At 29.7% G+C, this 25,639-nt stretch overlaps 3 protein-coding genes across 3 annotated transcripts in view; 1 reads left to right on the forward strand and 2 right to left on the reverse strand.

Moving 5' to 3' along the window:
* Positions 1–502: 502 nt before the first annotated feature.
* On the forward strand, positions 503–12,229 carry LOC106689379 (uncharacterized; the record flags this gene model as incomplete). Its single annotated transcript, XM_014434322.3, is given in 5 exon segments — positions 503–605; positions 8,689–8,867; positions 9,490–9,651; positions 9,823–9,951; positions 11,949–12,229. Coding segments are annotated over 5 exon segments (683 nt in total), but the record flags the coding sequence as incomplete, so codon positions are not given.
* A 1,745-nt stretch (positions 12,230–13,974) lies between these two features.
* On the reverse strand, positions 13,975–16,182 carry ND-B12 (NADH dehydrogenase [ubiquinone] 1 beta subcomplex subunit 3). Its single transcript, XM_014434313.3, has 3 exons — positions 16,051–16,182; positions 15,843–15,980; positions 13,975–14,325 (listed from the first exon to the last, which is right to left on the reverse strand). Exons 2-3 carry the CDS (start codon positions 15,977–15,979, stop codon positions 14,148–14,150), a joined length of 315 nt encoding a protein of 104 aa, XP_014289799.1. The 5' UTR covers position 15,980; positions 16,051–16,182; the 3' UTR covers positions 13,975–14,147.
* A 4,811-nt stretch (positions 16,183–20,993) lies between these two features.
* The window catches only part of Sf3b3 (splicing factor 3b subunit 3), a 28,149-nt gene continuing 23,503 nt past the window's right edge, over positions 20,994–25,639 (reverse strand). Inside the window, exons 15-20 of the mRNA XM_014434319.3 lie at positions 25,002–25,121; positions 22,562–22,727; positions 22,272–22,484; positions 21,878–22,027; positions 21,497–21,694; positions 20,994–21,320 (exon numbers count right to left, since the gene is read on the reverse strand). Of these exons, the coding sequence (XP_014289805.1) occupies positions 21,180–21,320; positions 21,497–21,694; positions 21,878–22,027; positions 22,272–22,484; positions 22,562–22,727; positions 25,002–25,121 (988 nt within the window). The 3' untranslated portion in view covers positions 20,994–21,179. The remainder of the gene's footprint in view (positions 21,321–21,496; positions 21,695–21,877; positions 22,028–22,271; positions 22,485–22,561; positions 22,728–25,001; positions 25,122–25,639) is intronic.

Consider the following 25,639-nt stretch of genomic DNA (forward strand, 5'->3'; position numbering starts at 1 on the left):
TGATAAGATCTCGCAGAAATATCATTTAGCTAAATAATAAGTCAATAATAGTCTCCTTGTTTGCTTTAAGAAATATTTATCGATTTAAGTAGAAGTAAGCATCTATTTAAAGACATTATCCGTTGATGCGGTTTCAATATCGGTGGGATTCTTTTATTGAACTATTGACTCCAAGAATTTATCGAAATTCCATTAAAAAAAAATCGCATATGTTATGTTAGAAATAAAGATAAGTGTAGAAAGATTATGCCAGGAGAATGGTCGTATCGAAACAAGTAATTACTATGTGAGTCCTCACGAATTTTAATCAATCATAGAAACGTGGTTTAAAAAAAAAGTATTGAAAATATCTTTACAATGAAATCATGAAAATTGAAGAAAACGTTTATTTTTTATTGTTAATAAATAAAATTATGATCATGATTTAATAAGTTGCTGATTTAGAAGTAAGATTCTTTACAAAGCCCAAATGAAATTTTAAAGATCTTTATTTTGTTAACAGTTGAAGCCACCAGCCAAGCTTGGCGGTACGAGAATTCTGAAATGGTGGGTGCAAAGCATTGCGAAACAAACGAAAACGAAACTGCTCCAGGAACTGTTTTTCTGTAAGTATATATACAATCGAAGTAAAAATCACTATTCTTTTCGAAGGATTTACTCTGTATTTTAATACTGTTGTTTACTTCATAAATTAGTCATCACACCGCAAATAAACACAAGTAAACAAATGTGCAATAGGACGAACAGAGTCAACTCTCTTCAATAGGAAGCCATCTTGCGGATCAAATTATGCGAAAACATAAATACATGCAGGTTTTGTCAAATAAGAAACGGAATGGAAAAATAAATATTCAACATGAGTATAAATAAACTTCATTACGTATTTTCAGCGAAGTTCAGGTTTTGTGGTCAAGTAATTTACAATAACAGTTCAATTAAGTGGTTTAAAAAAAAATCAAGAAAAGCTTATAAAAGACAGAAATATACTCAATTACTATAAAAACAATAAAGCAAATCACAATAGTCACAAAAAAGGGGTCAAGGAAAACTGAAACCAATCATTCTTACCACTTAGCGGAACTAATATTGAGGGGGAAAAAATACATAATTATGTATACAGAGTATGGATTATATATACTCGAGGTTTGTGCCACAGCTGGCAGTTCTGGCAACTAACCTCGAGTTAGTTTTGGGACACAACAATGTAGAACAAACTGTAATAGACAACTGACATGACTTAGCAACGAATAGAGTTACGAAAAGTCGCCTGAATATGGTTGTATCATTGATAGTATGAGAGCCCATGAGGAAAAAAAGTCAATTATATCACCCCAATTTTCGATTTCATTAATGAAAATTATATATAATTACTAGTCAAAATTGATGAGTCTGCCAAGTAAGAGTAGGGGGAATAAAAAATGGCGGGTTTTTAAAAACGTTAAAAATATTTAATTTTTCATTCGGAGTTCTATACCCTTAAAACTACCAACACTAGAAAATCTAAGAGAAACTCATTTAAAGTGGAGTAAATTTGGTAAACTGTAAGCCCTAATAGAGCTATTTACGTTCAATAGTTCACGAGATATAGCTTTTTAAAAAGCAATATTTCATAAAAATGTTGTACAGAACGTACTGAAAGATCAGTAGTTAGTGAATTTATTTTGAAAAATCTATATCTCAAAAACCATTTGACGTATAGATGTCTATTAGCACTCAAATTAAAGCTAGTTTTATGAGTTATAAAGAAGTTTATGACGTTTATTTTCGCAGGAGTAGTAGTTTTCATGAAATATGCTAAAATAAATTGATATATAGTTGTTCGGACAAATGTTTCATTAGCTAAATTTATATTCATATATGAATATCATAAAAACTACTACCCCTACGAAGATGTCATAAACTACTTCATGGTAAGTTAAATTTCCTTTATTTTAAGTGCTGGCAGACATATGTGCGTCTTATGGATCTAGAGATATATTTTTCAAAAATCAAACATTTTATAGGAACAACTAGAAATTAACAGATTGTGAATTTATTTTGTCAAATATCATAAAAACTACGACTCCTACAAAGATAAATGTTATTAACTATTTTATAGTAAATTTAACTAACTTTTATTTGAGTGCTGACAGACATCTGTACGTCCTATGGTTTCTGAAGTTTTTCAAAACTCAAACGTATTGTCCGAGCAACTTAAATAAATGTATTTTAGGAAATATCATGAAAACTACTATTCCTACGAAGGTAAAGGTCATATCAACTACTGTGTAGTGCGTTAAAATAGCTTTAATTTGAGTGCTAATAGACATCAATACGTCACATAGTTCCTGAGATATAGATTTCTAAAAATAAATTAACTACCAATCTTTCAGTAGATTTTTAAGAAATGTTTCTTTTTAAAAAGCTACATCTCGGGAACTATTAAACGTAAATAGCTCTATTAGGGCTCATATTTCAGAAAATTTACTCTCCTTTAAATAATGTTCTTTTAGATTTTCTAGTATTGTTGGTAGTTTTTAAGATATAGAGCTCCGAATGAAAAATTAATGTTTTTTAAGGTTTTGAAACAGTCGCCATTTTTTATTCCCCATACCTATACTTGGCAGACTCGTCAGTTTTGACTAGTCTATACATAGTTTTCAATAAAGTAATCAAAAATTGGGGTGAAATAACTGCCTTATTTTATTCCCGACTCTTGTACTATGACTGATCCTCGAGACTCTATATTATAGAGATATAATTGTTATTTTGAATAAATTTGTCCTTTGAAGCCTCACATACACGGGAACAGACCAAACTTTCTCAAGTTCTTTCAACATTTTCTTCGTATAAGGGATCATATAAAGAGTATGATGAATCGTTCTGATCTAATTCTAAGAAAGAGCAGTTTTTTACCTTTCATTAAACAGGATTTAAAGATTCCAAATAAAAGCTTTCCTCTACACATTTAAATAGATAAAGGGACGGAAATAAATCCACAGCTCCAGTAATACGATTGCATGATCTGAAAATCAGGGATCGATCACATTATGTCTTCAAAAAAAGAAACTCAAAAATATTCATCAAAAATATTAATATCAACAAATTAAATAAACAGCTTTATTCCAAAATAATTAAGAATTAATTAGTACCTGATACTTCCATATTCATGTCTCAACATATCGCCAAATGTCCTTTAATACATATTTTTAAATATATCCCTTTTACAAATATCCTTGATGTTTTTAGAATATAAAATGAAGGTTTATTTATCATTTTAGCTTCCACTCAAGCTTGCGTTTTCGACAACTCCTGGGGCTATAACACTTAATTTGTTTAGTTTTTTCCAAAAAGAGCATACTTGACCCTCGTTGACCACATTCTGCCTAAAATTAGAGCACTCCTCTTCAGAAATAAATAATACAGAATACTGATACTGGTATCGGAACAAGTCACAAGTAGACAACCTAGGATATACATTCAAAATTATTACAATTAAAACAATAAACACCTGCATTTCTAACAAATATGTAACTTCTATAACTCGAACAATCCAGAAGATAATCTCTTATTACTAAATCTATTTATGACTGCTTTTACGCATTCATTCCCTCGAAATAAAAACTACATTGTCGCCGTGACAGTAAAAGCCATATAGACAGGAAAAGACCCTGAAAGTGTACCATTAGCGGTAACGGCCTTATAGATAAAGGTAGCCAAGGTCAGCCAAAACCCACCCTAACATCCTATCAGTCATTCTTGAATGCTTTACTTCCGCCTATTCCGAGTGCGATGAACTTAGTTTTTTTTTTTTTTTTATAAATCATGTCTAGAATTTCCGCCTGAATCACTGTAACTTGAGGTAAGGATATCTATCAGCGAATTGGATATTTTCCTTTTTTTTTCATTGAATATTATTTACTGGAATAATTATTGAAACTAATTAATTTAACTACGTGAAACAGAATGAGGAATTCCGGGTTTACAAAAATATGAAAATATTGTAGGGTTTTCATAAATAATTTTCCAGATCGGGAAAAGAACAGCATATACTCTTCTGAAAACTATCGGATTCATCTTTTTCACATAGCATCGAAGATATATACTATTTTAAAGGACAATAATATAGTAATTTAAGGTATTCATTGAATTCCTTTGATTATATAAAGCTTGGAAACACTTAATTTTATGATAAGAAAATATACATATTTTTTTAATTTATTTTTCTCCTTGGGGAAAGCCCTCGAATAAATAGATGAAGGAAGTGAAAAGAAATAAAAATAAAAAATAACGCTCAAAAACATCAATATTTAAGAAGTATTGTAACCTAATAATAAACAATAACAAATGAATAGTACCCAGACGTACAAATAAAGACATGTAAATTTTAGAGAAAAAATCTTTAAATTAGAGCAAACTATTTACAACTTGGAATAATAATAATAAACTCTTCCTGATTAATATTTCTTCTTTTTCTTTTTTCCATCTATCCACATATACGAACTATGAGGGGTACAACAAAAAAAGGAAGGAAGAACAGAAAAGCCAAAAAAGAAACATATATACATATACATTAGTATGTACTACTAAATATAAACAAGAACTCACTAGGAAATCTGAATTTTGTTTTGTAATATATAGATTTTCTTTATATACGCCTTTTAAAATAACAGGATTTCATACAGTTGTATGAATAGATTGCAGAAACTCTCTAACGAATCCAAAAAGCTTCGAAATAGGAAATTCAGAATTTCAAAATGGAACTTCGAAATCTAAAACCGAACGTGATTTCATGACTTTAAAATTTTAAACTTCTCGGAACTAAAAGAAATAAAGTTTTAGTTTTCGATGAAATATCAAACATAGAGGATTTTTGGTGCGCTAAATCAAAATCTGCCACTATTTATTTAGATTTTTCAAAAATTTATAAATTATTGCAAGTTGAAGGCAAAACATTTTAATTAACATATAAAAAGTTTTCGTTCAGTTACCACGTTTTCGGCCGCCTGATTATGTCTTAATATATTTTAATACGGTATGTTTCCGAAATTAAGTTTCCATTTCAATTTAACATTACAGCTGTTATGCCACGAGTGAACCTTTAACGCCATTTTCCTTTCTGAAACATCTCGTGGAAAAGATAGACAAAAGAGTGAAAGGTGGTCCGTCCCCTACGACTCCAGGTGAGAGACAGTTGAACACATCTGCTTCTCTCTTTTGTAACGGACAGAACGAAGTAGAAGTTTACCGAATAATTTAAAGTCTTTTCTGAGTCAATGTCGACAGCCATTTAATAACTGTATAGTTTATAACTGCCCTATTACAGTGTCATTTCAATTATATGCGATTTTTAATACATATACTTTCTACTCACTTGACAAAGAATCTAAGATCTTTCCTACAAGACAAAAGACTTTCCCTTTCCTGGAAACCTAAATCTATATACTTAGTTTCTGGGAAAGTCGAAGCACCAGGCATATTGTCCTTTCCCCTATTAGTGGACTTATTAGTATTTTAATAACAATGGTTCTAAGGAGAGTTGAAGTTCTTAAAATGTGTAATGGAACTTCACTTAAACGGACCCCACATAAGTCGTCCTATCGCTAGAAGTATCCACTTTTGAGAAAAAAGTTTAAAAAAAGTATATATACCCTTATAATCTATACACTAGTATAGTGTATTCTAACCATATATTAATACTTTACAATCAATCCATCGGCTCTAATACAACCAAAATATATAACTCAAAGGGGTTAAGAAATAAATTTACGAATAAAATATAATATCCTAGCCAGAATCAATACCTAGTATTGAGAGTACGTAACAACTATAGTATATCTCTGTTACATTTTTTTGTAAATTAAAGTATAATACTCAAGTTTCTAAGTATTCTTTTAAGTCAGATAATTCGGACAGAAAAGGTGTAAATAAATATGGGTATAATGTATTGATTTCGAACAAAAATGTTGAAAGAAAAGTCCAAATTAATCTTTAAAGTTCATTAAAAAAAATTATATAAAAGGTTTTCAACGCCTATTTGATAAAAATTGTTGAAGTAATGAGCCTTGGGTTTTTACGCAGTCGAGAATTTTCCAGACTCCCATATGAATAATACGAAGAAACACTTCCATGATTCAGACTCGAATTCCAGAGGCTGTGCAAACATTTTCAGCGATATTAGAACCGAGTGTGCTAATGAAATATTATGATGTTCGCCCCTGTGATAATTAAATCGCGAAGAAATCTAAATAATTCCATTAACATAAATAAGTCATGGAACTAATAGAAAATTATACATTACTCAATGGATAGTTCAACAGAATAAAGTGCCTATTTCTTATTTGTTTCGAGCCTTGGATTAAAAAATTATTATAAGAGAATGATGCCTCCTATTTAGCTTGGTTAAACGTAACCTTTGTAATTACCAACATAACATGACACAAACTGAATATTTTACAATAAAAGTAATTAAACCTGAATTCTGTTGAATTAATATCTGAAAATGTGCTTTCATATCTGATTCTTCAGAATATTTAAATTTAAAGCTACCTAGAAGAACAGTACTCGAAAGATAATCGCACATGCTAACAGACTGGCCAAAGTTTAATTTTTTTTAATACTTATATATCTTAAAAGTCGATAACAATAATTACAAATCATTTGGTTCAATTTAAAATTAATGTAAAAAATGTTGTACTTGTACACAGCTTTTAGCTTTCAATTACAAATATCAATACATCGAAAGTACAGTCATCTGCTGTTGCTTTGACCAATAGGTTTTAAATACGTGATCCTCTTCAAATTTATTTTCTTCTATCCGCGAATTTTACTCAATATTTAAAAAGAAATAAATCATTTCTGGATGATGAATTCGTAATGGTATTGCATTAGAGGATACAAATGCTTCGAAACATCCGTCCTAAAAAGAAATTGCTGACTATTATTCAAATCTAAATGCATTAATAAATATGATTTCCTAGCAAGCTAGTGAGTGGCCATGAGGCATACCCGATACAAGCTAACAGTATTTCTTTCACATTATGCAATCGCAACTACATTATTACACTATATTCTACAAGAGAGCTGATGTAACTCGTGAGAAAAAAAGAGCAAAAAAAATGCTATGTAAGAATGAGATTGGGAAGATCCAATGATTATGTAAACTCGCACACCCTGATCCTCCTTATCATTAAAAAAAACTCAGCTCAATTACGGCAAATAAATCTGTAAACGTCGATCGAAATCCTTTTTCATTATTGATGGAATTTGTTACAGGATGGATTAGACTTCAACTGCCAATAACAATTATGAAAAATTTCTTCTGGAAAATCTTACTTCAGGAAGTTTTGTCACGAAAAACAAGTTATTAATCTAGAATAATTGGAGATAATTAGAAATAGGGAACAACGATCAAACTCAATTTTTTAGACTCCTTGCTACCAAAATATGTCAACTGAGATTGTGAAAACTTTCCATAACCACCATAACCACACCTGTCTATCACAGGTGGTCCTGAAAGTAAAACCACCAAAAGATGAGTTACATCCAAGGTAGTTGATTTTAAATACCAGATATTTGAAAAAAATAACCAAATTAGCAGTTTTATTTCCCTATTGACTCTACATGAGAATAATATGGCTAGTTATGTTAGAACTTATTTGTTATTCAAATCAAAAAAATATATTTTTGGAAAAGCCTATAACATTTTAATAAAACTATTATTTTTTCAACTGCTTATATTGATGCTTATATATTCAATTGAGGGTATCTTGATAATGTACAAATATATAGTTGGCTAATTATTTATAAAAAAGACTTAATCTTAAAGATGTTAAAAATAAAATTTAATTTCCATTTAGTATTTAAACATTGAAGTTCAGTTCAAATTTTGAATATGGGTGGTTCTAAAAACCTGCTACTTTAATTGTGTGATATTTCAGAATAACTGTAACGGTTTGAATATAGCCCCAGTAATGGTTAATAAAACCCTTATAGCAAATAGATTGAACTAAAATAAGTGTGTTGGCATTTTGTTACGTCCCTTCCTGTCTGTACTAACCAGCACATGGCTGTTAATGAGCCCTTGTAAAGGTGCCTGTGTAAGGGTATAAATACAGATGGACTAGTCCTCATTATAAGTTCTGAAATAATATGCAGTACAATCAGACTCTGCCCAATAACGATGGAACCGCACCAGAAGCTCAAATTGAACAGTGTAAGGAATTAACTTCATGAAATATATCAAAACTGCAACTCTACTTCAAAGATATGCCTGAGAAAATGTGTATGGTTTGTTAACAATCAGCCATTACTGATTTCTCACATAAGAGTAAATACATCAGCTGAATTAAAAGAAATCAAGGAGGTCAGTCATAGCACTGCCTGCATACAAGGAAATGTAAAAAAAAAATTAAATGATGGAAACAATGTTTTTAAATGCAAAATAAAGAACTTTCAACTGCATCTAGTAATGTAGTTAGTATGCTGAGTGCCTACCTGTAGATTTTTATTTTGTGAAATCTCTGAAAAAATAAATAGTAACAAAACAATAGATAAAAATTAGCTTACTTAAATTATTATACATAGTAATCATGTTTCTTAGAATAGCTGTAAAATATTTTAATAACCTCATAGCATGTGGATTATATTATGTCCAATATAACACAGTACTACTATCTGATAATAGTTAATGCTAACTTCTGTTTTCAGATCAAAGATGCACTTATCTTACCAAAAGAAGGGTTGGAATACTCACTTCAGCCAGCCACTCAAATTCAGTGTAACCGACATCTCCCATAAATTGGCCGACTACAGATCTCCAGGATGTGCACTTCCAGTAGCATCTGAACTCTGTAGCGGGATAGCTATCAGCGCTCTTGGACCTAGATGTAACTATATTAATGTTATAAGGGTTAAAATTTATGCCAAAAAATGTTTGAAATTGAGTGAACATTATTAGATTCAATTCTTTAATAAGTATCAGAAAATAAGCACACTGCAATAAATGGCATCTTACTACTAAGTGGCTTAACTCAGATATTGTAAAGTGCTAATGTAATAAAAAATTAATTTAGAGGGGAAAACAAGAAAATATTTTGTTTATAAATTAAACAAGAACTCATTTTATTTCTCAAAACCCGAATTGATAATTAGATAAAAAATAGAATAACTTTTTTACCCCCTGTAAAATTTATTAATTTAAAAATCAAGAGCTAATTAATATGTTAGCTAGTTATTATCTTAATAAGACTATAACATTATGAAAACTTCTAAACATTATTTCATTTACATAAGTTTCACTCCAGTCAACCAGTCCCAAGACTGCCACAATCTTTTTTTTTTTTTTATTGATGTAGTACTCTTTCTCTCTCTATATATATATATATATTTTTCTATCTCATTCTTTCATAATGTTATTTATATATTGAGAATTACATTCAGTTATTTTTTCACTATAATTACTAATAATTTCACTAAAGTAATTTTGTAAGTTCAATTGTAATGTTTTAGACGAAAACAACTTGATGACGCAGCAAAGGAGGATGATGAGTACAAGGGCTGTAAACGCAAATAGAGGAACAATTGAAGGGATTATCACGACTCTTAATGACAAATTCAATGCTGATATTGTCAATGATACACAGGCCATTTACCAGTTCAATGTTCTTTCAGGTAATTTTTACAACAGTTTTTATTCTCAGACACATCATCCCTTAATGACTTTCTAGAATATTTTTTTTTCAACTTAACCAATTAACATAAACCATTGATTCATTATCAATCTTCATAATTATTAAGATTTTACTCAATTTTCTAATGGAAATAAATTTTCTGTTATTTAAGGAGACAGGAGAGAGATTTTCCATATTGACTTGAGGAATGGTTCTGGTAGTGCTGGTAAGGGAAAATCAGAAGGATGCCCTGATACCATATTTAGCATAGATGCTGAGAATTTCAACAGACTTATCCAAGGTTTGTTTACTATTTACTGACATTCAAGCATCAGTCTTGCAAAACTTGATTGAATTAGTATGATGTATTATAAATTGGCTGAAAGCTTTGCAATATTAATTCTTACATTAGCTATTTTACATATTCCAAATTGTAATATATAGAATAGAAAACAATTCTCATCAATTCTCTACTGTGAGAGAGAAAACAAATTGTCCACCTCTACTTATTTCAATTAAAATTAATAGATCATGAAAATCAAATCAAATTTTTACATATATTCTTTACTATCAAACTTTAGAAATCATCATATGAGTTATAAATATAAACACTTATCACATGAGTTATAAAAAATAGTATGAAAATTATAGAGGAGTTAGAAGAGAAGATGATTGGTTCAACTTATTTGTGTTATACTCTGACTGCACCCCCTACCATCTTCTCCTCATCTGTATTATCAGTGGTCAACTATCTTCTCATCATAGAGGAGTTACTTTTAGGCTAGTTTAGTTGAACTATTCCACAACAGACATAAAATTCTCACTGTCAATGATTCTGAAAAAGTATGGAGAACAATGATTCAATCCCAAGCACTTTTGTATTTTAAATTGGCAAATCACACTTTGAATGAGTTACAGTTAGTCTAGCTATGAAGAAGATGAATATTCAAGGAAAGGTGATGTGTCATGTTAAAATGACTATGAGAGAATATAAGTGTGTTGTGCAGAGAAATGCACTTACCTGTCTCCTTTTCTAGATGGATGAGATAACATACAGGATCTGGCCTGCAAACAACCAATACCATATTTCACAGGTGTATGATGGGTATGATGATTACATGGAGACAATGTTATAATCCGAATAGGAATTAAAAGATGCTCTTAGTGCTCTGGAGAGATCATTGAAGAGGTTTGCTCAAGTATTTAATCAAGAAAGAACAAGCAAATTAATGGTGAGAGTAGTGAAAAATGTTATCAGTTCTGGGTCGCATCACACTGATATTGAGTGTGTTTTATATCCCTCAGAATATAAAACCTATAACAGCTTTATATTCCTCAGAACAGAAATGAACTCTAGAAATAATGACCCAGAATATACCGAGAAGAGAATCTCACAATCAAAGTGATTACAGTTTAATCAAGTTTTCAACAGTAAATATACTTTAAGAAAGGCAAAAATCTGTTAGGCTTTCTCTAAAAATTATGAAAATAAATTGGAAAGGTTAAGGAAAGAGTTTTCTCCAGAATAATTAATGTTCTATCAATGAAGGAGATATATGGAAAAGGATGAACCTTTATTAATCATACCGAAACATTCATATTGCAAGATTAATAAAATTCCAAAAAACTTTGGCAAGGGTGTCCAGTGAACAGTGATTTACCTAAAATATATTGGGAGAGAAAACTTACAAGAAAGAATTAAAGACTAAAGCTATGATGGTTGCGACTGCCAAAACGATGATGCTTCTACCTTAAAAATTACCTGAAATACTGAGGAATTGGATCGTGACAGCTGGAGGAAGCCTAGGTTCGGTATCAAGCTGTTACACCAAAGTCTGTTTAATATATATGCCATGGATCCCCACTAGGAGACAGCCACTGAAAATTTTATATCTGGGAGGTAATCAACACATAACCTTTTAGTGTAAATGTTGATCAAAAAATAGAACTTCCTTATCAAATGTAGAACCTTCCTGGATTGTAATAGTATTAAATCATTTTTTTTTATTTTAATTAATTAATTAGTGCTAGTCAAAAAAGCTTACTCAAACAGCAAAGAAATTATTTGAAATCAACATTGCAGTTCTTCAGAGCTGAATGAACAAGATCCAAAACATACAAATCCTAATGACCTGCAATGTGGGTTCGAACATTGGATTCAAATAATTTTGTTGTTACTTGAGTGTCATCTTTCTTAAATCATTAACAGCCAACTAAGAACTTTTAAGTATTAAATTAATTCATAATGAATGTAAAGTTATATAAACAAATCTAAGTCTTGTGGTTTGTGTATTTTAGGTAACTTAAAAGCGCCTGCAGCATATATGACTGGTAGGATGAAAATCTCTGGCAGCATGCAGAAAGCCGTTAAACTTGAAAAATTATTTGTGACTCTTTTGGAAAAGTAAATAATTTGACTGTAAGGAGCTGATCACTAGGATTCAGAACTTTCTCAAGAAGTTGAATGAGACAAAATTACTAGCATTAAGACCAGATAATTAATCAAAATTATCTAAGCACATGTATATTTTTGTATATTTTTTTCTTTTTAATCAATAATAATTTATTACAATTTTGAATTTTTTTTAGTCCTTTACTCTTCCTTTAGCTCTATTATAATATATTTATTCAATATAATTTGAAGGGTCCAGTAGAAAAATAAAAAAGAAAGAAAAAAAAGTTAAGAGGTTCCATCTATTGGTGGAATAGACATATCAGTGGGATCTGCTCAATTAAGATGAGAAATAACAACATTCCAACTGGTACAAGGAAAAACCATCCAACTGGAAATCATGTTGCAAAGCGGAAGAACGATAACATATCCACACACCTGAGGAGGAACATTCAAGTTCCTTCCTGTTCTCTCTTACTGAAACTTGCTAATAATGGTACTTTTATTGTTCCTAGATTTAAAGATCTTGGATTATGAAAATTACCCAGAAAGAAGTCAGTAGTCATGATTAAGATTTTTTTTAATCTGAAAAAATTAAATTGTTTTTCTACAAGATCCCTCAGATTATTTTAATATAATTACATAACAAATTTGTAATTTGCAAATTTCTCTTCTAATGAGAAAATAAAACAATTAACTGGATTTTCTCTTTAGGAAGTCTGGTGAGTCAATTCATAAAAATTTTTTGAGGTTAATAACTTCCAGTTGAATGAAATTTATATTAAATTATCATAACATGGTACAACGTTTCAGGACCACTGTCCCATATTCATGTACTTTAACCTACGAGTTGATAAATATCTTCACCAACAAATTCAGTAATTCACTTTGAAATGAGTAATCCAAAATGATCTTTATAATGTTCCTATGTTAATCATTCAGATAAAAAAAAATTCTATAAAACAAAATAATTTCTAGAATAATAGAAAAATTTACTGAATCAAAAATATCTGCCTAGATCCCTGTAAAGATTTAAGGAATTCATGGCTGAAGTACACACAGGTCAATCTAGAACAGTGGTCCAGAAAATGTCCAGCACCAAATACAGGAAGGGTGAATATTTGTGAGGACTTATTGCATAGAACGTTTTATGATTTACTTTTCATTTGAGAGTTGGTTCAAAAGCTTTAACAGGTTAAAATGCACCTTTACAGATCCAGTCTTCAATCACTATCTGGGAAGAAATCCCTTTTATGTTTAGTGAACCACAGATTTCTATAGGTTGGGAACTACTGATCTAGAACCATAATCTAATCTTTCTCCAGGTAAAAAATTACAATTCTTAAAACAACTGGAGGACCTTATCAAGTTTTAAGACAGACAAGGCACAAAAACATTAATAAAAAAGCAATGGAGGTTATTTAATGAATTTGTCAAATAGACTTATGTGAAATAAGAAACGTAATCCAACTACAACTAATGCAATATTATTTACATAACTAAAAGCATTTATTTATTTGTAATTAATACATGCAAAGTGTAAATCTTACTCCTTATCAAGAAACTTTGTTACAAGTTTATAAAACACATTACTTTTAAAACATGTAATGAACAGACAGTCAAAATAAGCTGAAAATGTTAAGATTCGGTAACCTATCTGGTTTAAGTTAGGACAATTTTAGTAACAAGAGGAGAAAAAAAATACTTAAACAATTAAAAATTATGCATTTATATTTTAATCAATAATAACCTATTTGGTATATTTTGTATACTAATTAATTTATTGTATTTTAAAGTATTATTTTATAATAAAATGTTTCATACAATAGTTTTATATTACCATTTTTCCCAGCCACAGCAAAATTTTCCTAAATTAGCAGTTTTTCTATATAACTTATATTAACAGGGGTATTGTTTTAAAAAATACACTGCTTCTTTTACTTTTTTATTCTACATAATCAAAGATACTTCACAAATTGCTGAGATTTTAAATCTCAACAAAGTTTATGATATTAATCAAATTAAATGTACAAATAAAATATACACAATATTAATTAAATACAAATTGTATCGCACTGTATACCTTCCTAAATTGTTTCCAACTATCAATGGTGCCCTCCATGGCCACCACCTTTCTTTTTGCCAATGACATCAATGGCTTTTTCAATTGCTATAGTCACCAGGAAGGCAGCAAAGCCATATTTGAACCCTCGTAAGAAAAATGTAGTGAATCTTCCACGATGCGTACCCCATTCAGATTCCCTGAAGCGCCAAACCTCATTCCTAACACAAATTACCAATTACTTTTTGACAGAAAATTTATAAAACTAATAAATTAAGTTAGAGGATAGAGAAAAAAGGTTAGTTATCTCTAACAAAGAAATCATACAGCTTTTATCCTTTAATAAGAATCTAGATAAAAGTAGAAATTCACCTAAAATCTATGTACAAATAAAAATGTAACTTGAATTTTGAAAATAAGAAACACAATACTAGATTTTGGATTCAGAAGTTCATATTATTAAAAAGTCTAGTAAAAGAATAGAATTAGAACTTAAAAATTGAATTAAATTTAAACCATTAAAAGGAAGAACAAATTGTATAAAGGAAATCATAAATACTAGATTCATGGACTCTGTCAATCTTTTAATTCAAATTCAGAATTAAAAGACTTTTATTGAGATGTTAAATTTCAACTACAAAATTTAAATTTAATATTGGAAGATTATTGATTGACCGTGTGTGAAGATGAAAGGAATATGGTATACCATATTCCTTTCATCTTAAATTTAATATCTATGAGAGATTTTTTTTTTTATACATAGGTTTGTGGAATATACATAATTGGATAAATACATAAATATGTTTCAGCAAAAAAATGAACACTAATAGGACTGCCATTCTTGTGTCCAAGTCCAAAAATAAAGAATATCAATAAAATCAATCATATAACATAAAGAGTGTTCTCTGAAGATTTCTAAATCTAATGTAATAGATATGTTCAGGTCATTACACGAAAATAAATCCTCGAGGAATATTATAGTCAGTTTATCAGGATATAAAACTTACTTAAAAGGAAAACCATAATGAGCCAAATATAACCAATAATTTTTAGGATAAACTTGTGTAAATTTTATTATTTTAAGTTGTACAACTATTATTCTTCCAATTAAGGAAAAAATTATTTAAGTAACTGCAGTAATTAGTCCGTATTAGGAATTTAGGTACAGAAATCGATCGTAAACTCTATCAACCATATATTATATATAAAACTATATAATACTTATATATAAAAAATATTTGATACCTCCTATGGGATTCCAATCAACTGGAAGCTTTCTGGTAATCAATCCGTTAAGAATGCAAAGGCCGGTGAGGTGAGAGGCAAGGCCCGTAAGAAATTACTTTAATATGAATCTAACCTCTACTTTCAAAGAGCTTAAATAATCCAACAATGTTGGTCCACAGCAATATAAAAATTACTGCATAATATTATAAATGGTAATTATAAGAAAGCTGTATTTATGTATCCCTTCAGTCCAAAAACATTAATAACAAATTTACAATGATAACCATAGACCTTCAATATTATACTAAAGGCGAAAAACAATCAGAGATAAAAACTTTAGATCAACAAACACTATATATACTCCAACATGAGTAGAGTTGCAGATCAGTTTATAGAGTATTGCTTAATAAGTTTTTAAAAAATATAATTAAAATTAAAAAAATAGAGAAAATTAATTGACACATTTATTTGTATTGAAAATTCATTATTCAAAACATGAAAGTGTCCTTGCCTCAGCCATGGATCCTTAAGTCCTTTAGAAGCAAGTACTTCTTGTATATTAAGAATCTCAGGAGCATCTGCTACTTTGTAAATCCTGTAGTCAGGAATTTTCATTCTCTCACCAAAATCATGATGACCATGGCCCATTCTGTACATATATACAAATTCAAGAACAAATAAATTGTGATTAAAGATAATTACAAATCAAAATAACATACTTATACACTTATATCACAATCTCTCAATATCTGTAGAAAAACTGGCAATAGCCTGGATCAGTAAAACCTACTGAAAGTAATGATCTCTGAAAAATCAGATGGCGCTACTGCGGCCTCTACCTTTGTAGTTCAATTTGTATACAACATATTACATTTCGGGTAAAAAGAAAATTCCTAATTCTAAATAGAAATTTACCAGCCGCAAAAATATTAGAAGGTAAGAGCGAGGAAAATAAATCGAATATTCCTAAACTCTCGATATTACTATCTTGTCTTTCGTTGGATATTATATTCGATTAAAGTAAACTAGACCAACGGTTGTGCAAGGAGGTAATTTGGTCATAACGCTCGACCGCCAGATATTTTACCCAATTAAGGGCACCCAATTTATGAGGGGCTGGGTGGACACAGGAGTTGACTCACGGCTACAGTGTAACAGAAAACATTTAAAAAATGTATACCTATTTAAATTTATTTTCATACATAAAATAAATACAAAAAACATAATACTTAATGTACAAAGAATATACTTCTCGATGATTTTTCGTTTTATACTGATTTAAGTCATTAAATTAATTTTACTCTGAACTGCACTAAGATAATGTAGTTACTTTAATTGTGGTCCATATTCCATAAGGGTACACTTTTCACCCAGCACAAATTGTACATGTTTATACTGACATAAGAGAAAATGGAATTGCTTTGTATAACAGTACACAAAAAACTGAACCTATTGACAGTTCCATGGCATACTGACATTACTTACTCGAAAAACGCAGTATATATGCTTTTCCACAATCTCATGTATCATCTTTTTTTAGCTGTAGTTAGAAAAAATTAAGACCAATCTCAGTAACTTTAATTTGGATAAATTATACCTGAATATATTAAACATTTCTTACTTTTAAATAATTACAAAATCCTAATTGAGTAAATCCATATGAAGTGGTTCCATCAAGTCAATCCAATGGTTGTTGGTTTAATTTTTATTTTTTTGTTTTGTATATTGATTCATCCATGTTTCTGGAGATAAAAACAGTTAATTTTTTTCAGCTTGTTCCTTAAAAAATGGCCAGAGGTTTAATGCTAAAATTTTAAAAACTTTTGTTTTCAAACCATTTTTTCTATGAGCTTGAATACTACAAAAACTTACCAGCTTGTGTTGCAGGTAGGTACCAATTAGTAGGTCAACCAGAATAAAAAATATTATTCCCACTGAATGTATTCTTGGTTTTTAATGACCTCTTAAAATTTGAAATTTTTGTATTTTATTAAACTTTGAGCTTTAATATCTCCATTGGGAGTGGATTTGAAAATAGATAAGTGAATGTTTCTAGATAGATTTATGGTAAATATAAACCTTACTTGTTTAAAGTTTAGTGATTGTTTGGAAAGGGGGGGGAGAGGGTCATGGAAATTATTTTGATTGCTTGTTTCACAGCATATAAGACTTTTTGTGCAGTATAATCTCAAAATGTGCAAAATTTTTCAGTAAAAACTCAAAATGTTTATAAAACACCTAAATTCTGCAGTAATTATCAACTTTATTGTTTGATTTTAATATTAATACATGGAAAGCTTACTTAACATTGTTTGAATAAAATTTAACTCACTAAATATTCTCTAAATTCATTCATAAAAAACTAAACTACCCTGATTAAAAACCTATAATTTTGTCCATAATTTAAGAGCTATGAGAAAGCTAATTGTATTAAATGATTTTATACTCCTATTATGAAGGCTGGAATTCAACATTTCAACTTAAGAAAAAATATACAAGGATCATTTAAAAATATTCTTCCAGGCGAAATAATTTTTTGATGAAGCCCTACAAAGTGGGGTGAAACGTCGGACAATAAATAGTTGACAACTATTTTGTTCATTTTTGATCACAAACCTGACCATCTTCTTCATATTTTAAATTATACTATTTATATTTAAATAATTAAATTAAAATGAATAAATAATGACATGCATACACCCATCTGTTTATAGTATGAGAAATCTAGTTCAAGCGTTAAATTTTGTCCAACATGAATCAGAATTTAAACCAAAAACAGCAAAACTTGTAAAATTATAGGAAAACTCCAAAACATGCAATACTGAGGAAAATAAAATTAGTGTTATTTGAATGCTTTTCCATGATTCCTATTTCTGTCAAGGTTTAAATTTAAAACTAACCAAGGAACAAAAGATATAATTGCACAAATATCTGACCTCTACTTATAATTATTCTAATTATAACATTCTTACCATAATTCAAAATCAAGTATTATGTCACACCCTGAACTTATGAATTTTTTTTTCATTTTTAGAAAAATATTGTTTAAAAACCAATCATTTAAAACTTACTTGGACCAATCATATACGCAACACTGTTCGCTTACTGAGTTTTTTTCCACATTTTCAAATAATTTCCAAACTTACCCAATTAAAGAAACAAATCCTGTAACTTATATAAATTTCAAATTTATGACTTCACTTCCATGGGATAAATCAAAATGTGCTAATTATATTTGAATAAAAAATATCCAACAAAGAAATATATTATTAAATGTAGAAAATAACGCACAATAGACTGCAGAATGTTTGATGAATGAATCTGGTGGATGAGCATGATTCCGGCCAAATCAACTCCTTGGGCAACCCTTGGTCTAGTAACAGTACTTCTATACAAAGTACTGCACCCCTGACCCTTCCTGGGTTGTAATGGTTCAGATTTATTAGCGTATATAAACAATATAAAAGGTTTTTTTAATTCAAATTATATTAATGGACATAAAAAATGTTTTTGAAAAAATAATGATTAAGAGACCAACTTAATTCATTTTTGACCACTTTGTATGGATTGACCCCAAGATGAAGAAAAGTAACAATTAAAATTCTATACTTTTAAAAATAGAGATAGTCTCTTTAAATAATACTACTGCATTTGCAAATACAATTAAAGGTTCTCTCTTTGAAGAAAATTAATAGAAAAATTACAATTTTTCAATTAATTTTCTTAAATGAGAGAACCTTTAATTGTATTTGTAAAGCCAGTAGAAATGTACTTAGCACCACTGTGAAGTAGGCCATCGACATGAAATGCATTATTTAAATAATAATCAGTAACAAATATGACTATCAGATGCTTCTGAAGTTGTAAAATTTGAATGATAGATTAATAAAAACTCATATAGATAAATGATGTTTCCCTCTAAAAATTATAATTGATGCTGCATCAGACAGAAAAATAATTTCTGATTCTTGAGTCTCCTTGAGGTCAAATAGGATCCTTTTGGCCTCCAGTAATTAATATTCCTTGATTCTGCAAGAGCATGACCATTTGGGAATTCCATACAAATACTTAAGTCTCCATTCCTGACAGCATCCATATCCAATGCTGGTCCAGTAGCTTTTTGGTTGGGCATATGCAGTTCATTAATTCAACTGTTCTAGCTCTAATTCCGAAAGAGTACTAGTTATTTTTTTCAACTCCTAGAATAGATGTAGAGATAGAGGGTCTGCCTACTTTTAATCATGACTAGTAGACAAAATACTAAGACAATGGTGTAGGTTTTTGATTCAATATTATGTTGGATATTTAATCTCTGAGTCTTCTTGAGGTCTATCAGGATCTTTTCGCCTTCCAGCTTTATTTTATTGATAATAATTTAAAAAACAATATTGATGATTTAGTACAAAAGTTATATTACAATTCATTTTAAAAATAGAAAAAGATGGGAAATATATTAACTTTTTTCCCTAATACTGTATAATTCAAATAAATTAAAAAGAATTTTTTTTTGTTTCTTTTACTGTACAAAAATTAATTTAACCTTAACTACAATTCATTTCTGTACTATTAAGATACGAAAAATGCTCAAAGTAGAAATACTTAGTATCAGATACTCATTAAGAGTACTCCAAATCTCTTCAGGTTCATATAGCTGCACAATAAACAGATTATTGTGTTGATTACTGACAACCAAACCAAACCAAATGAGCTATGCCAAGCTTGCTTGACAACTGACCTCAAGGTTTTTTTTAATATAAAGATAAGACTTTCATAAATGTAGAGTTAGTAAGAAATCATCATTTAAAGTATTTGAAATCCATATTTCACCTTTTTATGACACATTGTTCCCATCAATAATTTCCCATATAACAAGAACAAACCTAGCATGTTAAGCTACAAAATTAAAGAATGGTTCCTCAGATATATTCTATGTATTTTTCTATTATTATTTCCAGTTATATTTTAATGTTTTTTGCACCTGTAGGATAGTTTCTCTGAAAATGATTCTTGGAAACATATATAATTCCTTGGGTCACCAACCTAGTATTTAGGTCTGTCTCATAATTTCCTAGCAAATACCTCATAAGGGACTAGGGCATTTAATTCAATTGAGAAAAGATGGTACAAGTACTGGTACAGAAATAGAAAAATTAGTAATCAGTAACCAATGTTTCACCCCACTTTGCAGGGCTATAGATCCTGATAGTTTCAGAATTCTTTAACTATAGATACATAAGTTTCATTCTTAAACTACCAGAATTCAGGCATGCCGAAACATTATTTTTGAATCCTTTTTGACCACCACTTGGACCATCTTCCTACAATCAATTGAATGTGTTAAACTATTGATCTTTAAATTTAAATTTTTAATGACCAATATTATGGTTGAGAATAATTGTGATCAACAACTGAAACCTGGATTAAAATTACATGTCTCCCCATAAGGAATGTAAGGCAATAACTGTCAGAATTCTTAATCACTTTTTGGTATTAAAACCAATTATATCCCTTTTCACAGACAAAGTAGCTATTTTTTGCTGCAATTGAATCAAGTCTGCTGTTATTGATTAAAAAAAATATACATCTATTAATTAATAAATGGATATTTCTCTAATGATTCTTCAATTAAATAAGAAAGGAAGTGCAAAAAATAATAAATCACTTGTACAAATTAAAAATATATATTTATTTAAAAAAAAATTAAGTAAACAATATAAATAATTTATGTACAATTAGAAATAAAGAAGATATAAGATAGGAGATCACAGATTAAGACTGGCAAACAAAATATCTACCAGACAAAAAAAATTAAAATTATCAGGTCAGTGCGAGTAGCTAGGACGTTAACTTAAAAGGCATAGCTTGTCCTGATGTCTTCAAGTTTCTTTGACACCTCGTTTGGTGTCCTATCAAGGTCCTCTGCTATAGACTTTTGCTTTGCTGCCTCCAATGATGTGAATTGTTCACAAAGGTCTCCATCAATCACGTTCTGAAATAGTAAGAGGCTATCAATTGTTTATATAAAAGCAGTAATCAGTATTGAAATATGATAAATCATATCAGAACATATTAATAATCATAATATCTCAGATGAAACACGGAATAAAAATATAATCATCACTTATAAGATCAATCATTAACAAAAAAAATAATTAAGACCTTTACCTTAACAGGAAAGTAGTAAGACCTAAAGGATAGATGGTCACGGCCACAAAGAGGAGGTGCTTCTGATCGCATATGCATTTCTAAATGCTGAAAGAAGTCCTGGTCCTCATGAGATGTAAATGGTACAAGAACACCAACTGAGCCTGAGAGAGTAGTGTAAACTAAAGATTCAGAGCCACCAGGAATCAGTGTAGCTTTCTGTCAATCAAACAATAAGTGTAAGAACTCTAGAACAATTTCTTGATTTTCTATCAATTATGAAGATTGAAATAAACTCTCAGATAATTTATATAATCATATAATCTCAGATGAAACACGGATAATAATATATTCATCACCATATTTAAAATAAAAACTGGATAATCATAATCAATAACTAACCTGCAAAGATGTCACCATTTCTCCAACATGGAAATTGGCAACAAAGTCAGCTTTTTGAGATGCACCATTTAAAAGACCTCGATCCCACAGGGCCTTGTTGCCTGTAGGGTCCTCGTCTACATCATCTGTAACGTTACTAGCCAGGCGGATCTGAAACAACCAATTAACATAGTCTTTGTTTAAATTATTAAAAAATACTTATAAAAAAAAAATAAAAATAATTAATTATAAAAAAAAATACTTAATCAGTCAGAAAAAAATGAAAGAATAGAAAGAGCTTTAAAACTAAGTTGTGATTATACAAAGGATCATAGTTTTCTGATGGTCACAAGTTATGTTTATATTCAGTCTAAAAAAATTTTTTTCTAAATAAATTATTTAGTTAATTACTTACGACAGCAATGTTTCCAAATTTATCAGCAGTGGCAACAGTATTGTAATCAAGAATGGTAGTAGTTGTGATCCAACGAGGTTGGGTATCATCAGCAAAGATGATCAGTTGGTTCTCAGCTGACTTGTACCTAACCATGAATACACTCTCCTGGACATCACTCACGTAAACCCTCCTGCCCATCGCTTCTATTCGGACGATCATGTTGGGAATATGCTAAAACATAAAATACCGTAACTAAAACATTCAATTAAGAAATTAAATGTAACATTACCATAGAAATATTACAATACCTTGTTCTCACACTTCCTTAACAGTTTTTTCTTGCCTAAGTCATATAGCCTGAGCAAGCGGCCAACACCAACCAATATTCGTCCATGGAAAGGACAGATAGCTGTTGGGAGTTCATCAACTTGCGTACGATGGACCAATTCTAAGCCACAGCCATTGTTCGTGAACCTGAATAATAAAGGAGTCACAATTATAAAAAAAAAAACACAAACATCTGAATAATGAAATACAGATATTCAACATCTGAAATATTCCTCAGTATTATGTTACAGGTATTTTAAATACAAAATACTACTTTATATTTTACTTCTCAAAATAAAAAATACTTTTTGTACTTTACATGAATTTTATCTTGTATTTTGAAATATGGCACAGCTATGGTTATTGGATGGGTTATTTCTTAATTGACTAGTATATTATTTTATAAGCTTAATAAATGGAATAAGTACATCAGAACTGCAGGACGTGTCTTCAATAAAAATTCAGCCCTTGTGTGAGTTTATCATCACCTGTACTTATTAGAACCAATGTTATACTTACTAACATATGTTTTAATCAAACAGAACATAATCATCGGTTTCATTGTTAGTAAGGTCTATATATCTCAAATTTAAGGGGGATACAAGACACCATTGAGAAAGTATATATTCTCAACCAGGTGCTAACATAAAAATAAAAAAACAATGAACTGTAGGAAGATGATTCAGGTGATGGGGCAGTCAAGAAAGGTAAGCAGGGAAAAATATTGAATTATTTATTGGGTTACTATATTTTTATAATAATTATTTCTACTGTTTTGTGTACATATCATGCCCACCACTACCTAGACCATCTTCCAACAATTGAATTATTTATTGTATTCACCTGCATTAACTGAATTATACATTAATTAATTAATAATGTAGTCAACTAACAGTAGAGAGTAAACTAGCTCTGACAGAAATAAACGTTTAAGTGTTTACTGATATATAAAAAAAGTAATACTTATAAAACAATTTTTAAAAACATAATTTTAACCTGTTAACTAGGGAAGAATAAACTGTTTTCACAATGAGGACTGACTTTTTTTATTTGCACACTAGGATTTAATAGATAAGAACTATATAAAACTCAACGAGTTCAAAATATTTAAGGCAAATGTCCATGACAAAAAATGTCACGCCAATTGCAGTAGTAGTTCCTCTATGACAAAATATTCCGCCATACCCAGTGAACAGAATAATAGAAAAAAAAAAGAAAAAGAAAATTAAGGAACAAATTCTCCTAGGAAATCAAGTACATCAGAACTGCAGGACGTGTCTTCAATTGACAATTCAGCATTAGTGTGAGTTTATCATCATCTGTACTTGCCTAAGGGTTGTTATTACACTGTAGTTTGGGGTTATAACATATCAACGACTGTTGAATAAGACTTATGTAATATAAGAAATATAATCAGCATCTTTAATCTGGGACAGAGGCCCCTGAACATTTTTTTTATTCTATGGGTGGGTTATACTAATTACTCCTACTGTTTTGATATTCAATAGAGATCTTAAGACCAGGAAAGGCGAAAATCTCGAACAATTTTTTTAAATTTTTCTGTTGCTATATAAATTTCTATTTCGCAGTATTATCAAGGTAGATGAAATGAATCTAAATTTTGTTCCTACCAACAATACAACAGTTTAACAAAAGATAATGAAGCTATAATTCAATCAGGAGAGATAGAATAGTTCCTGCTTTATTTAATTTGAACTCTTTCGCAATTTATTTTTCCTCTTATTTCCTTTTAGTTTTTAATTATCTGTTTTTTTTTTTTATTATTCACAAAAATACAAATGATTAATTCAACAACAAACAAAATTGAAGTTAGTTTAGGGAGAGTTTTTGAAAAATCCGCTTTTAAACCCTACTTAACTAGTTTAATGAGAATAAAACCTAGCTGATATTATTAAGACCGTAACTAGATTGTACATTGATATACCAAGTTTAATCAGAATAGTTATAAGCCATTTTTAAGAAAGTTAGAAAATGTAAATAAATATTAAAATTGACAGTGGTGAAATGATATATCAGGTTGTAAAAGGAACACAGCCAACCACCCATTAGTAATGTTCTTTCTTTTTTTTCATTGACTTTAAAACTTTACAAGTTCTTTTTAAAACCACAGGATTTTTTTTTAGTTTTAAGACCTCTATGAAGGATGGGACCTAACAGAAATTCTACACTAGCTATATAAAATACCTACAATAGAAGGCTTGTTACCTACAAGGACGAAGTTTGTAGTTAATTTATAAATTGTATGGAGAAAAATATTTTTGAATTGTTGGTTTTGTTTCAAAACATCTCACTAAATTTAAAAAATAAACTATTTCAACTGAATAGAATTAATATAATAACACAGTTGGACAGTGGGTGTTGGCACTTTCCAACGCAAATTACAAACTAGGCTCTACTTACTTATATGTGTTGAGATAGCCAGAGCTGATCTGCCTTGGATTCAGTTGGTAGTCTTTAGCAACTCCTACTACCAAGAACTGCTGGTTGTCGGGCTGGTTGGTAAACTTACAAATGGCCAGGCTACAAAGTTCAAATTAAGTATTAATGATTTGATTTGGTTCCATTAAAATAGAAAATATTACAAAATAACAGATAAATGTAACAGTAAAGTCCTAAGCTTAATGATACGACTAATATGGGATTAACAAGTTGTTATATTATCAAATATTCAAAACCCTTTATTACAAAATAAAGACTTAAAATGTACACATAACCCTTTTCTTCCACTTCCCCCTCATCATGATCAGGCAGACATCACGAGCTTGTGAGATTACCAAATGTCTATCCAGTTTGTACTGTACTTATGACTAGGTTCAATGTTTCAAGTTAGGTGACAAGTATGTTTAAGGGGTGGGGTGTATGCTGATTTTTGATAGTTTTTAAACACTTAAAATAATTCAGAAATAACTTTTTAATGTAGGAAGGTTTTCCAGCCAAATATTACATTTCTAGAAGTATTTGGAGGATAGTTCCAACCAATTACTATACCAACATTAGAACACTAACATTTCTAATAAGAAATTTAGCTGCCTAGAAAA

Source organism: Halyomorpha halys, unplaced genomic scaffold, assembly GCF_000696795.3.
Source record: "Halyomorpha halys isolate HHAL.00 unplaced genomic scaffold, Hhal_1.1 Scaffold1347.1, whole genome shotgun sequence".
Taxonomy (NCBI): domain Eukaryota; kingdom Metazoa; phylum Arthropoda; class Insecta; order Hemiptera; family Pentatomidae; genus Halyomorpha; species Halyomorpha halys.